The sequence below is a fragment of the Sabethes cyaneus genome, chromosome 3 (genome assembly GCF_943734655.1).
Source record: "Sabethes cyaneus chromosome 3, idSabCyanKW18_F2, whole genome shotgun sequence".
Taxonomy (NCBI): domain Eukaryota; kingdom Metazoa; phylum Arthropoda; class Insecta; order Diptera; family Culicidae; genus Sabethes; species Sabethes cyaneus.
In genome coordinates, this window is record NC_071355.1 from 247,579,887 (window position 1) to 247,595,391 (window position 15,505).

The following is a 15,505-nucleotide window of genomic DNA, read 5'->3' on the forward strand; positions in this document are numbered from 1 at the left end:
GAATAGCAAGGATACGACGTTGCTACCTTGAGGATCGCCTGCGGTACTCTGGAATTCGCAAGACTCAGTGCTCCCTAGTCGTGCAGCGGTTTAGAGAAAGGACTTTAACCACCTGTCTACAACCGTTTATGTTGTACACAACATAAGCTGAACTACACTAGATTTGTGCTAATAGAACGGCTAGAAATAAACCATACTGATCGGATTAGCACGACTATCGTTAGCCGCAAGCCTTGGTGGACACTGTAGTTTCGTAATTTACACAATAAGTTTCGAAAAGCCTGAAGTCGTTTCTTTTGCATCAGATTTGAAGATAACAATAATCCTCTACGAATAATCGAAAGTGAATACAATGTTCCACTCACAGCATCTTCACTTCAAGAGACTAGTTCTTCAGAAAGATTATTCATAAACAAAGAGAATAAAATTGGTCCTAAAATTGAACCCTGGAGTACTCCTGAGGATATGGTAAGAAAGCCATTAGCTGAGCAAGCCTGAGTTCGATCAGTTAAGCACAATAGTAGCATGATTTGAAAAAAAAAGCAGTTTGCGTCGATTTCAAATCGAGATCAGATACGGCAGATTATGTACGAACATGCATTTTCGGACAAAACTACACGATTGATCAAGACGACGATGAACTGAATAATGTGTGCAGTTCGAGTATCGGGGACATTCTGGAGTTTTTTTAAATCACGAAAAGGCTTACGGCTAGGTGACGGGCTTTCGTGTGTGCTGTTTAAAGTACTAGGCAGTCTGATAAGTACCTGAAAAATGAAACACGGAGAGGTTTTTTTGGCATCTTTCAACATACTCTCCTTTTAGGTCGATACAGCGAGTCCAACGATTTTCTAACTTTTTGATACCGTCCGGAAAGTACTCGATCGGAAGGCCTCCAACATACATCTCAGTTTCAGCTATGAGCTCCTCATTTGAGTGAAAACACTTAGCGGTGAGCCATCTCTTCAGGTTAGGAAACAAGTAACAGTTGCTTGGGCCAGGTCTGGTGAATACGGTGGCTGAGGAACCAATTCGAAGCCGATTTCATGCAATTTTGCTTGTGCCACTAAGCATGAATGAATGGTAAATGGTCGAATAATGCGATCCAGAACTTCCACGAAGTTCCACAGCCTCTTAGTCGGCAACTCCTATCTCTACCTCCTCGTGGTACCATCCGGGATACGCTCCTTAGTGTAAATCGGAACACCCGGTAGAAACTAGGATCGTATGCGGACAGAGAAGAGGGCATTCATGCGACGGCTGAGTGTAAATTCTCCGCCTGCATATGACGGATCTCGGTAGTAGCATGTTCGATGAACCTGGAATACTGAGAACCTGAGCAGAGGGTCCAAAGTCCCCAAAGGAGGATGGTTTTAATAGCTGTTATCCTGTGGAGTACCAGGGCACCCTCCACAGTATTTTTGCCCTCGCTGCATTAAGTCGGTCAGACAAGAGTGGACAAGAGTGCGGTCTACGGGAGAATCCCCCAAGCTTCCCACGGACTCCACTACTGATGTCTGCTACAGGGAGGCCGCAGGTCAGATCAGAGTTGGGATCCTCTCTGAGGACTATCCCAGCACTGAACTGAGTACGGCACAACTAGATTCGATACAAGATGCTCTACTAATAGCCATAGAGCAACAACGTAACGAGCAGGTTAAACCTAAGTTCTATAACTGCTCGTACAAGTCCGGGTACCTTGTTCTTTCTTGTAAAGACCAGGAAACTTCGGAGTGGTTAAAGGAAGTGGTTCCTGGCTTATCACCATGGGAAGGATCAAGATTCGTTGCTCTGGATGCAAAGAAAATTCCGCGTCCAGAAATCTATCATGCTTTCTTCCCACAAAGTGCGTCATTCGATGACGAGAGAATCAAAAGACTAGAGAGTCAGCATGAGAATCCAGTTATGGCGAATTCTGCAGCGAACTAATCCGAATGGTAAACATGCGGATTGGTCGTTAACAATTGATGAAGCTTCTATGCGTCAACTCGAGAATAGGAACTTTATCATAAATTTTCGGTTTTGCGAAACCCAGCTGGGGAGAACAACTCCGAGTCAACGCCAAATCACAAGTCAGCCCATGGAGGCAAAAACTTCTGAGGCCAGTACTAGCGAAGTCAAAGTGAATCAAGGGTCCGCTGGCGCTGAGTCTCAAAACTTCAAGAATCCTGACAACCAGGGGATCCATGGAGCTAGTGGAACCAAACAGGAGGTTTCACAAAACGCTCAACTGGCTCCCAACAGTGATTCTGGTAAAGAGAAAGGCCAAGACCCTGTTTCCCAACTTTTCTGTTTTGATATATTGTACGCCATCAGGAACACTTGTTTCTTCAGCGTTAAACAATTGTGCACTCTTAAATGATTCTACCTGTAAATAGGTCAGATTTAGTTAAAACTTGGTAGAAACTACTCAAAATGCCCTTAAAGTGTACAATCTAAGATTTTGAGTAGTTTTCAACCAAAACATTGGTAATAGGAACTTAGAAAAAAGACAAGTAAGCCATGAGCCTGAACGGGTGTGAAAAATTTTGACGTCGCGAATTTTTCGTTTTTCGTTCATTATTAAAACTTTTCACATTTCCCTAACGGTTATTGTGCAGTGTAAAGTAATCATCGCGAATCATGTGAAATCAGCTAATCAAAAAGAAGTGCGATCTTTCGAGTTACATTTTCTGGCTCTCGAAATACAGTTTGAAGTGATGCTTTGAGTGGATATTGATTGCGCACTGAATCGAGATTCGTCGTTTTATCCATAGTATTCCGGAAATATTTAAGGACATGGCCGATTCAAGTGACATCGATTGGCAATGTATTTAACCTGAGCATCAGATTTGAAATCGGGTGAGGTCGTTCCTTATATTTATTTATTCTTTATATACTCTACTGTGAAATCAAAGGGCAATGTAAGTTTGGAGTCTTTTATTTTCCCGGAGGGGAGAATTTTCGATTCTTCGGACATCTTGTTTCGAAGATTCTTGATTCAGTTATTCTTCGACAATTTTTAAGTGACGGTGACGGCGAATTTTGTACAGTTATGCACAGTTAATTTTTATATATTTCAAAATAATTATCTATTTTTTGGGTTGCTGGTGTATTTTATATATTTTCAGTGAGCGAAATAAGGCGCTATAACCTTGGCCAATAGCAGCCGGGCTTTTGGTCTAAATGCCATAAGTTCATCCCCGAGGGTCCGGAGTATCACTTAACCTTTATTAGCAAAGATACTCCCAACGAAAAAAATTTACAGTTAATCAGAAACGGTTGGTACGAGACGTCCCCGTTTCACAAGATTTATTCACACAAGATTTATTTCTTATAATCGTCTTTGCGGCAATACTTCACAGTTGGCCTGGCCGATTAAACATTTGCAATATATCTCTCATATTTTGCAAATGTTAATACAGACAAGAAAATAATTTGAAATATTTCTATGATTAGAAATAATTAAAATTATTTCCAGGAATCCTTTATTGTGGCTGTGTTGGTATTAATAAGAATAAGAATAAGAAAACATTGGTAATAGGAACTTAATAGTGTGTTATTTGTCACGGAGAATAATTCAATTATCGGTAGCAAGTAGCCAAAAATTGAATTGAATTGAATTGGTTGAATTTTATCCCCAAAGTTTGAGTTTGTACACCTTAAGGGTATTTCCAACCAAATTTATTACGACCGCGATTAAACCTAGACCAACTTTATGTCTACGTTAGGGAAGTGTGTCAGAAAAAATGACCAAAACTTCTTGCCCCAACGGATCGCAAATTCTTAACGGCGAGACGATTAAACCTAGCCGAATTTGATATCTGTGTTGGAAAAGTGCGCTACAACTATAGTATTCGGTTATAATTAATTAACTGATTGCCGGTTATAACTAGTAGAGCCCGAATCTTACAACCCGGAAAGTATAAATGTCAATCGAGGAAACTGCGGATACATTCCATTTGCCAGTGTTTGCGAAAATATTTGATCGAATCGAATAGTTAAATCAAGCAGTCTAGCCCTTAATTGACCGGGACCGGGTACACCTGTACCCATGCCGAGATTTTCGAGTTCCAATTTCGGACTGTTCCTATTGAAATATTGTCACAAGGCTCCAGATACTTGGTGTTTACATAATTTTACGTAAATTGAGACGTTTATATAACAACTTTTATTTTTGTAACCGGGTGCTCCGGCTGATCGAATTTGGTAGGATTTTCGGTCAAGGCTAGTCGAGCAGTTGGACCGAGAGGTTAAGTCGAGTAGTTCAGTCGAGCAGTCGATCCATACAGTTTAGTTAAGTAGTATAATCGACCAGTTGAGCAGTCGAGCAGTCGAGCAGTCCAACAGTCGACTAGTGAGGAGACTAAGAATGGCACGCATTTTACGCATTGCTACGAAAGCATGACGTGATGTCCTGTTAGGGGCCTGGTTTTGGCTACAGACAAGCCTCTTATATATAGAAGAAGATAACGATAGAAGATTCTAGTGCAACGTGTGAAAATTGTCCAAGTGCAAATGACAGAGAAGAGCCGCATTCTCTTTCGTTTACCAAGGCGATGCAAATGCACTTGAACAGCATTAATTACACTTGATTAATCTGGCTTGAAACGGTTGCTGGTGGTGGTAAGAGAGGAAACACGAAGAGAATCTCTCATTTGCACATAGGCTATTTTCACATGTTGTGCGAGATTACTACATGGATGTGCATGTTTGCCGTTTCATTAGAAGTGTAATGAAAAGGTGTGCTACTAATAAAATGAAAGCATCAGTTTGTGTTCTTGATTTTGTTTAATTGTTTCCAAATGCACATAGAAATAACTTTGAAATCTATTGAGGATTTAACGTATACAATGTTACTACTTTGATAAATGTTACATACGACGCATGTAGCATGTTTATTTGAGTGTCTTGTACACAACCGCTCTGATTTTTTCATCAAAAGAAAGTGTCAGTTGCAGAGAGATGAATCGAATTTCGTGTCACAGAAAGCAAGTATAATGATTTTGAGATTGAAATTGAGATTGACTAATTGGTCACTATGAATCCGGTTCCGGTTCCCATAACATCAGTAATATATGCCATGTCGCATATCAATAAACATCAGCACTCGATAAAATAGCGATTCTTTTCTATTGCAAGCACGGAACGGATTTCGAAGCAAACAATCAAGCAAGGAACTCACTCTCTACAGGTAGTACGCTACGTGTAAAATTCGGATGCGGATGCTATCGGTATACCGATTGATTTGGGTTCCTCAAGGTAGCTCCATGAGTCTATTGCTTTTCTTACTGTTCGTTAATGATGCTGTGTTACTGCTGGGTGGCAAGTTACCGTTAAATTTGACAATGAACTTCTAAAATTCCCAGGGTAAACTGTTACCATCCGATCATACGAACAATAATGTTATTGTATTTAAAATAGCAATCTCCCGATTAAAAGTGACTCTTTTACCTGTTGAGATGGCTCAATTGGATTGTGGTAAAGTTTTTATATCTCTCTGGTGGCCGTAAAACGCACCAAAATCGAAGTGAAAGAAGCAATTAAGCAAAATTCAATTTCAATCAGCAAGTTCCGTCTACTAATGCTGGTTGTTCGATATAATACTTAATAGTTCTGTAACATCCTTACACGGGTAGAAATTTGATCTCCAAAACGAGCAAAATGACTCATGATTCCCGGTTTCTAGCTCATGATTTATGAAAATACACCATGAATAAAAATCATGACATCACGAGCTTCTTGCAGTACAACACAACGCAAAATCATGAACTATTATTCATGATTTTGTGCTGTCTTATATGACAGTTCAATCATGATTTGACATGAACTCACATTTCATGATTTTATGATTTCATTCATGGCATCGGAATCAAATTTCTTTCCGTGTACTGTTCAAAAATACAATGGTGCTAACGTGATAGCACATGGAATAACATTAATTATGATTGAATTTCAATCTGTAACATTTCCTTCTAAAGTATCGAATTATCAGTTCATCCTGCCTGTCTAAAAGTGCCTCATTAATTTTATAAAAAGGAATTTTTTCCAAGCACCTACCTACGTATCTCCGGTATTCCGGTGTATACCATGCAACTCCCATCAGTAGAGAAAGCAAATCATAAACAAATTCATATTCATTGCTTTTTACCTTTTTTCCGTACTCGTCGAGCAGCAAAATTCGTGGAATTGATTATCAACCGTCGTCTTCCGAAGTGGGTTCTTCCCTACGTGTTTATCGTAAAAAGTCATCCATTAGTTCCCTTTGCAGGAAGGAAGTACGCCGCAGGTGTAGTACCGGTAGACCCCACCCCCTCCACGCCAAAAATGGATACAGGACCAAAAATAGAAGAAATGCACACACAAACGACCGATAACCGGGGAGTGCGCAAAAAGCTCAATTACCGTTTCGCCCGATTCCTCCAATAGTCGATTCCTCGAAACGTAACCGAACTAGATAGGTAGGTACCTCGTTTTTCGGTTCTCGTTGAAAAATATGTTCACAAATTGATTGATGATCATTTGCGCTGTAATTCTCCGGCTCCGGTACGATGTCGGCTTCGCTTCCCACTCGAGTAGAAGAAGTTGAATGTTATGATTTTGGTAAATCGGAAATCGCAGCAATTAGCTTTGATGGCTTGACGACTTGGCCGACCAACGCAACGGTGCCGATGGGTGTTCGTTTATCACACCGGAATCTCGCTAATGATTTCTCGGTTTCCCATCGGGAAACCGGAATGGTAGGTTGGGGGCATATTTGTCAATTGATTTGCTGAAAATTGGAAACGTGCCTAGGGAAAGAATAGAAAGCTGTAATATAATATGATGATTGTTGATTGGAATCCGCGTCTGTTTTGATCAAAAGTGAATCTCCTTACAACATTTTTCGGAAAATATTTATCTCTGCAGAGTATTCAATTTCCAGCGCAAATCACAATGGTTAGTTTATGCAAAGGACCGAGCGCCCTCGAGGGACACGGTTGAACGGTATCGTTCATTATAGTTTACCTCATCAACATGCTCGCTAATTGATAACCGCACCTGTCGTAATCGTAACCAACGAGTAATCAATTCGCAACAAGCAGGTGCAATTGGAATGTACGCTTCAGGGACCGAATAGATGTATGTGTGTATGACCTTAGAACGGAACGAAGATGAGCCCTCATCAAAAGTCCGCCCTCCGTCGACCAGTTCAAACAGCAATCACCGGGACCGTTCGTTCCGATGATGGTCGGTTGGTTGACCAGCGGCGTTGATCATCTTAGTAATGTATCGGTGACGGACGGTTTCGCTGGCTGGCCTCGGTTAGAGGTTACCTACCGTTCCGCAGTGTAATTAGAGGCCAGCAAGAGCGGACGCTTTCATTAACTCACCTTCCGATGACACATCGCACAATGGAGGGTTCTGCTACGGACTTGAATTCACTGCTAAGCGAGGAGACCCGAAAGGTATTTATGCATGCTCAGCTTATTTGCATGACACGCATATCGGGTTATCGTTGCATTTGAATTGCATATTCGCGTAAAGAAAACGAAAGCAAATTGAAATTTCATTACGGCCTGCGGAGAATTTCCTCCGCGGTCGGTATCATGTAAAAGCAAGCAAATCGAATTCTAGAGAATATTTTCCAATATTTTCTACAAATGAAGAATGAAGAAACTCTCTTTTTATAACACTAGTTTACCTGATATATTTACAAAACAGCTTACAGTATATACCCTAGCAGTTTTCTTACAGCGCTACAAACAATCTCTAATTTGATTTACGCTAGCATCTGACTAGTTAGTAATACATTATATCTCATATATTCCTTACGTCGCTCTAATTATTTCCGTGTATAGAAATACTCCTAACTCATCCCTTGTTTTCACTGCTTCTGCTTGTATACAAACAATAATGGGTCATCTTTCAACTTACCTAAGTAAATAAGCTATGTTGTATGTCTGTGTGAGTGTGTCTGTTTGTCTTTTCGTTTATGCTCTTGCCTTTAATGATATCTAGCTTTGCGTGATGATGGAAGATAGCCTTTCGATTTCTAACATTTCTAGCTTGTGTTTTTGTTTGCGAACGCTAACATGTGTGTGCGAAGGATAGAGCGGTTGCGGGGAGGGGGAGTGGGTTGTTTGCATATGGAGATTAGTGTGTGCAGGTGAAGAGGATTTATGGAAAGCCGGCAATTGTCTTAGTTTCATCTGTTGATGCGACCCAGTAGCGCTAGTAACGCAGCCAGATTGCTTAGCAGCAGGCGCACGCTGCTGGTCAGGCTGAACGGACCTCGACCGGCGGCGCCACTGCCGTTGTGGAATGCTCCCGGTGAATGCCGTATCGAGGCACCTGCAAAAAGGAAAGAAAGTGTTAGGTAAATACATTATGCTATGATTTAGTATATGACAGGAATAATAATGTGGGGAAAAGATTTACCAAGTGATTGTTGGAGAAGAGAGCAATTTCTTAATTTATTAGATAATGGGAATGTACCAATCGCGGTGTGTATTGATTGGTTTTATCGTAATTTTTTTTAAATTTAATTCAAAAGAGGCCTCTTTAGTATTCACTATCTATCTGCAACACACAGATGTGCTGACTATTTTGACAGAAGCAAGACATCCCCCAGCAGACTGTTAACTTTAGCATAAATCATTGTTGTAGCTAAAAGCTTTGAAAGTAATAAATACTTGTGGTGCGAAGATTGAATATGTGAACCCAGTCTGACCGTCAAGGACCTGCTGGACTGTAGAATTGGCCGATTCATTGACTTCAATATCCAGCCGACACGGATAGTTCTCCATTCTAATTGAATTTCACATTGGTTTTCAAACATCTCGTTGGATCCGTTTCTGGTGATATTCATCAGAGCTGCCCCGCTGAGTCACATCACAGGTTAGCAAGCTACGCCGAATAAAATTGACCACGTGTGTTTTGTGTTGAATTATGAGTGTAAGGTTACGATTTATGGACTTATACACGAAAACAACGTGCTAAACAATATCTTCACGATCGTTTTTCCAGAAAACTTCAATGAAATTGTTTGCATTTTCTCGGATTTCACCTATCTATGAAATTCATGGCACTTGAATCAACTATCGCAAAACCAGTATATTTTCATAGAACTGCAAAAGTGGTTTCTTAGCAATCAAGAAAAATATTTTAAAAAATTTAATATTGTCTATTATGAATGCACACAATTTCCTTATCAGTTCCTAATTCCAATTGAGTATTATTGCACTCTTATGATAGTTTTTGTGACCAATTTTGGTCATGAAAACCATCATAAGAGTGTAATAAAACCCTCATTGTTACCTGAGGTTCTTTATAAACAAAGCATGCTCATTGACGACGGTTTTTCATCCAATTCTTCTAATATTCGACTACTTTAGTTGAGTGGTCAGATTTTCTTATCTTCATGGTAGATAAGTAAAAAAAATTGCTTGATTTTTATTAAAGTTACGAAACACGAATCTGTCAAAAAAATTAACTGAAGTTTTTGACTGAAGTTTTTGGAGCGTCTTAGTAGAATACGAAACCTAAAGATAAAAAATAAGAAAACTTATCCAATTTAATTCTACTATGTGTATTTTATTCAATGACAGATACGTATTTCGCCTACGACTTGCAGGCTTCCTCAGTGTCTGTTTTCGAAAAAAATTAACTGATAAGTAACTGATTCAAAAGGGAAAGTTTATAATTTCTCTGACTGTAGATTTTATTAAGATGCTCTTGAAAAGGACATTCGATAAAACAACATGAAAAGTTCACGCGACTTACTCATGATTCATGAAAATGGTACACAAATAACATACTAGTAAAAAATAACACAAATCGAAACCAAATTGGTATGCAAATAATGGAAAATGAAAAATGAACCAAAAATGATACAGCATATTTAAAAACCAAAAATAACACAAAAACTGACATAGACACGACATTAAAATGGTACAAAAATGAGCACAAAATATTTTTGTTTTGCTAAAAATTCAATCTAAATATAAATACGCCACGGGTCTTCACCTTCATTTAAAAGAAATCGTTATAGGCATAACACCAGAAGACTTAAAAAAGAAAAAGTGATTCGAGAAAGGCACAAAATTGATGAAAACATGGTACAAAAAAAGAAGCAAAAATGAACAATAATGGTACAAAAAATGTCGATTTCATTTCGTATTGTACTCTTTAAAAGAATAAAAATGTTCACAAAGTTATGCGGTTGCCCAAAATTGTTTTAGTACAAAAATAATAAGAGGAATAATGGAAATAAAAAAGCATTGAAACCAAACTAGTACTCTCATTTTCGCCCGTTCGACGAGGTGGTTGGAAATGAAATTTTCTAGATCAGTAAATACATACCAGCGCAGATTTGGTAATGCAGTTCTTTTGGTAAATCCTTACCAATCAATTTACAAACCAAATAAAAACAAAAAAATTCATGACAATTTGATCAACTGCAGCAGACAAAATTGGGCATTGTTTAAGTCATCGATCGAAGCCACTCGTCAGAATGTGGAGCGATACAAACAGAAGCGGAGGCAGCAAACCCGATTCTTCAAGGAGAAGAAGCACCGCCAAGAGGAGAAGGAGTGCGAAGAAGGAGACCGCTTTCACGACACACGGAAGTTCTATCAGAGACTCAACGGATTTCGCAAAGGCTTCGATAAAGATGGAGGTATCTTGACTGACGACCGTGCGGTAATCGAAAGGTGGAAGCAGCACTACGATGAACACCTGAATGGCGTGCAGGCGGAAGATCATGATAGCGGAGGAAGTGACCACATTGGTGTAGCAAGTAACGAAGATGTGCCACCCCCATCGATAATGGAAGTCAAAGAAGCCATCCAGCGGTTAAAGAACATCAAAGCAGCGGGAAAGGATGGAATCGAAGCGGAACTTATTAGAAAGGGCCCGGACAAGTTGGCCGGCTGTCTGCAGCAACTGATTGTCAAGATTTGGGATACGGAACGGCTACCGGTGGAGTGGAAAGACGGGGTTATCTGCCCTATCTACAAAAAAGGTGATAAGTTGGATTGTGAGAACTACCGAGCAATCACGATCCTGAATGCCGCCTTCAAAGTGCTGTCCCAAGTCATCTTTCATCGACTATCGCCAATAGCCAATAGATTTGTGGGAAGTTACCAGGCCGGCCTAATGGAGGGTCGGTCTACAACGGACCAAATCTTCACCCTGCGGCAGATCCTCCAGAAGTGCCGCGAATTCCGAGTCCCCACGCATCACCTATTCATCGATTTCAAAGCCGCATATGATAGCGTAAACCGGCAAGAGCTATGGAACATTTTGGACGAAAACGGCTTTCCGGGTAAGCTTACTAGACTTAACTTGGCCACGATGGATTGGATCCAGTGCTGTGTGAGAATCTCGGGTGGATTGTCGAACCCATTCGAATCTCGCAGGGGACTTCGACAAGGAGATAGTCTTTCCAGCCTGCTATTCAACATTGCGCTTGAAGGCGTTATAATACGAGCGGCGATCGGAATGCGGGGTACGATTTTCAATAAATCCAGTCTATTTATCTGCTTTGCTAACGACGTGGATGCTGTTGGCAGAACATTTGAGGCGGTGGAAGATCAGTACACCAGACTAAAACGCGAAGCAGAGAAGATTGGATTGAAGATAAATACGTCTAAAACGAAGTATATGCTGGCGGGCGGGACCGAGCGCGACAGGGCTCGCTTGGGCAGCACCGTGGTAATCGACGGGGATGAGTTCGAGGTAGTCGACGAGTTCGTATACCTTGGCTCGCTGGCAACAGAGGACAACAATACCAGCCGTGAGATTAAAAGACGTATTATCAGCGGAAGTCGGGCCTACTACGGACTCCACAAACACTTGCGGTCGAACAATTTGAGCCCCCGTACAAAGTGCACACTGTACAAAACGCTAATTAGACCGGTTGTCCTCTACGGGCACGAAACGTGGACACTGCGAGAAGAGGACCCACGAGCACTCGGAGTTTTCGAACGGCGGTTGCTAAGGACCGTCTTTGGCGGAGTGCAAGAGAACGGTGTATGGAGGCGAAGAATGAACCACGAGCTCACGCATCTCTACGGTGAACCAAGTATTCAGAAAGTGGTTCAAGCTGGACGGATACGTTGGGCAGGACATGTTGCTAGAATGCCGAACAACTATCCTGCAAAAATTGTTTTCGCTTCAAATCCGGTAAGAACAAGACGAAGAGAAGCACAACGAGCGAGGTGGCAAGACCAGGTGGAGCGAGATCTGGCGAGCACTGGGTGCCCGCGGAACTGGAGATCAGTTGCCATGGACCGAAACAGATGGAGAAATTATACTGCGCAGGCCTTGTCGTAAGACGTTAGGCCTATTAAGTAAGTAAGTTAAGCCATCGATCGGTTGCAAAAAATAAATTGATTCCCAGCACAACTTTTTTCGGTCTGCAGAGTTTATAAGATTTGCAATACTCAATTTATACCTCGAGTACACTCCTTTTTCTTCAAAGCATAAAAAAAAATTACTCAAAATCAGTACATCAAACTGCATAAAAATGCTTTATTTTTGAGAAGCGAAGAAGTGTCTGATGCGAAGAATGATTAGCTGGAGAATTTCGATATAGACAAAAAATATATAGAGTCCTGCTGTTAGGATTTCTGTCACTAAGTCTTTGAAGAATCAGCCAATATTTAATGGACTGATCAAAGCTGAAATTGTATATATATTTTGCTATAGTATTTAACATTATTTTATAAGTTTAGTTTTAACCTAGAAATTTAGTTTCGCAATCCGGTTTACCTCTTGCAGATCGGATTCGTTTTCTTTGCACAAATGGTACTTTACGTAGCCTATACATAGTTTAAATTAGATTTAGTAGATAGAATAACAAATTTAGATCTAATTAATAACTTACTCGCTAGCTTTCTGTTTAATTAAGTGTTTTTACAAATCGGCTACAGTTGCAAATTTTTAGCCGTTGTTCGTAACCTGCATGAGTTTCTGTGTTAATTCATTTTAGTTAGGAAATCAATTATTTTAATATTACACTTACAGTATTTGTAAGTCACATAAACTAGATTTAGCTAGCAACGTAATCGTGGTAAAACAAGTATTCGTTAACTGCTTTAATTAAGAAAAAAAAATCACTTTCCACGCGCTAAATCAATTTACTTTTATCTTCGTGTAACTGTCTGTTACCTGTACGTAAATTTGTGTTTATATTTGTTTTAATTAAGGAGGACAAATATATTTTAAACTCACAGTACTATCGCGTACGTAAGAACACAACGTAGTATAGATAATATCACAAGATTAAATAGTTATATTAATAATCTTAACAATCTTAACACGCGCTGAATCAATTTACTTCTTCTCCTTGTTTACTTTTTTCACTTCCGTCGGCTTTCAGCAGTCACCGCTAGCGGTGTTGCAAATCAAATCGAACTGCCCGCGGGTATCACTTTGTGACAGTGACAGCGTTGCCTGCCCTGCGGTTTCTACCGCAACACCTGCAATGGTAGATGGAGCTCGCACCCACGCTCTTTCGGTTGGTACCCGAATGTTTTACCAACTAAACTACTGCACTGCCGCCGATTATATTAAGTAGTCTAATATCTAGTTTTGTTTTATTGTCCAATTCCATCATTCTACATTCGCACCACACACTTCTCTTGCGACGATTTTGTTGTAATATGACTGCTCTTGACCGGTGTAAGTCGAAAAGATAGACTGTCATATACTCTCTCAGTGCGATAGAAACATGCAGTTCGTTGCCGACTGCCGGTCCGGTAAGTCGTCGTATATTTAATCACCACGGGGTGTTTTTACTTCTCATTTAGGCCATTTGAAATATTTAATGAAGTAAGATATCTGTCTGGTTATAAAGTTAAATGTCTTTGTGTGTTTCGAACTTTTCTATACATGGCAAGGTCAAATAAAAAGTAAAAAAATGCGTTTCAAGCCTTTTTACTTAAACTTTGAACGTGAAAACCAAATCTATTCTTGCTTTCCATATATACGTTAGTTTTTGCCATGCAAAAACATACGAAAAAAAACTTTATGTTCTCGGCAGGACAATCAAACGGCAAAGCAAACCGACACTTATTTATTCTATGCCCGACGTTTCGATGTATTTAACATCTTTCTCAAGGAATTAGAACCACGTATCGCGTTTTGTCTGGTAGCTTCTGTAGAAGGTTTGAACTAGTCACATTGAGCCACTAGTCACATTAACGGAGTGTATTCGAACGAAATTCTTGCGGATCGTTTTAACATACACATTCTCCCATGGAAACAGTCTTTTAGCAAATCTTAAGAACTGTTTTAACAGCCTGAATTCTGGTTATCCAGCAGCAGATCACAGGCACTAGAAAAACGGAAAGCTTTGGCAGTGATGTTCGAGTAATCTCTGAACGAAGGCTGCGAGTCTAGCAAGACTTCGAGATCTCTAACCATTTTAGCTTTTTCGACAACGCAGGCGTCGATTTCATAAACGCAATCGATAACCAATTTCTTGCGCGTAACGAAAATGACGCAATTTTTGTGTACGCTGACTGATTACCAGCTGCTTCCAGTCACGTCAGTCCTTAGATAGCTTCTTTAACCGCTGCTACTGCCGACGGTCTCCAGTTGATTTGACGATTAAAAGATCTTCAGATCATCAGCATACCCAATTTTTTAGTCATGAGACATGAACAAGCAAACATCATTAACAAATATTGAGAACAGTAGGGATCTCTGGTTGCTTCCCTGAGGTACTCCGGAATTGATAGTAAAGCTGTAGGGGCGAGACGAAACCAGCTTGATATTTAGTTTATGATTCGCCGTAGAACCATCTACCAATCTACCATCCAACGAAATGTGAACAACCACCCAAACGATTGATTTTAGCCAACAGAAGTAGGTGATCAACACAGATCAGTCTTCTATTGTCTTTATTTGGCTTCAGCTATGTCGGCGTGATTGAATCATTTTTCGGCAGTTGCCCATAACTTCCGTTTCATAAGCCGTTTTGGTAATCTTCATACATCATTGCAAAGGTGTAATAATAAGTTATATTTTTAGAAAGTTAGTGGTATTTACGTACAAAGCAAAATGGCACAAAAATAACACTTAAGATAAAAGTATAAGAATGACGTCAAAAAGCGACAAAAGTAAAACAAAGCTGGCACTACACCCATACTAAAATAATACAAAATGATGCAAAAAATGATTCAATAATAACACAAAAACTACACAGACGACAAAGAGGTGTAAAAGGACACGTGATTTACAGATAATATAAAAATTACACCAAAATGGCTCCAAAATTTCACAAAATACCACAAAAATTAGAGTAATCACGAAAGCGTCAAAATAGATCCAAATTATACTCAATTATTACTTAAAGTTTGCCAAATTGGATGGGGCCAGGCTTGGCATACACTTTTCGCTTCGATTTTGCTCTTTTGATTACTGCACCTCAGCGAAGCAGAATATGAAAAAGTGGTGTATGGGACATTTATAGAGCTAGTAGCTATCTATAATATTGCTGAAGAAAGTAAAGCTCTATCTTTTGTATTTGTGACGC

The 15,505-nt window shown here is 39.9% G+C and overlaps 1 protein-coding gene across 1 annotated transcript in view; it reads right to left on the minus strand.

Moving 5' to 3' along the window:
• Positions 1-8,167: 8,167 nt before the first annotated feature.
• The window catches only part of LOC128741031 (uncharacterized), a 160,341-nt gene continuing 153,003 nt past the window's right edge, over positions 8,168-15,505 (minus strand). The window contains exon 14 of the mRNA XM_053836607.1: positions 8,168-8,313. Coding sequence (XP_053692582.1) covers positions 8,168-8,313 — 146 coding nt within the window. The remainder of the gene's footprint in view (positions 8,314-15,505) is intronic.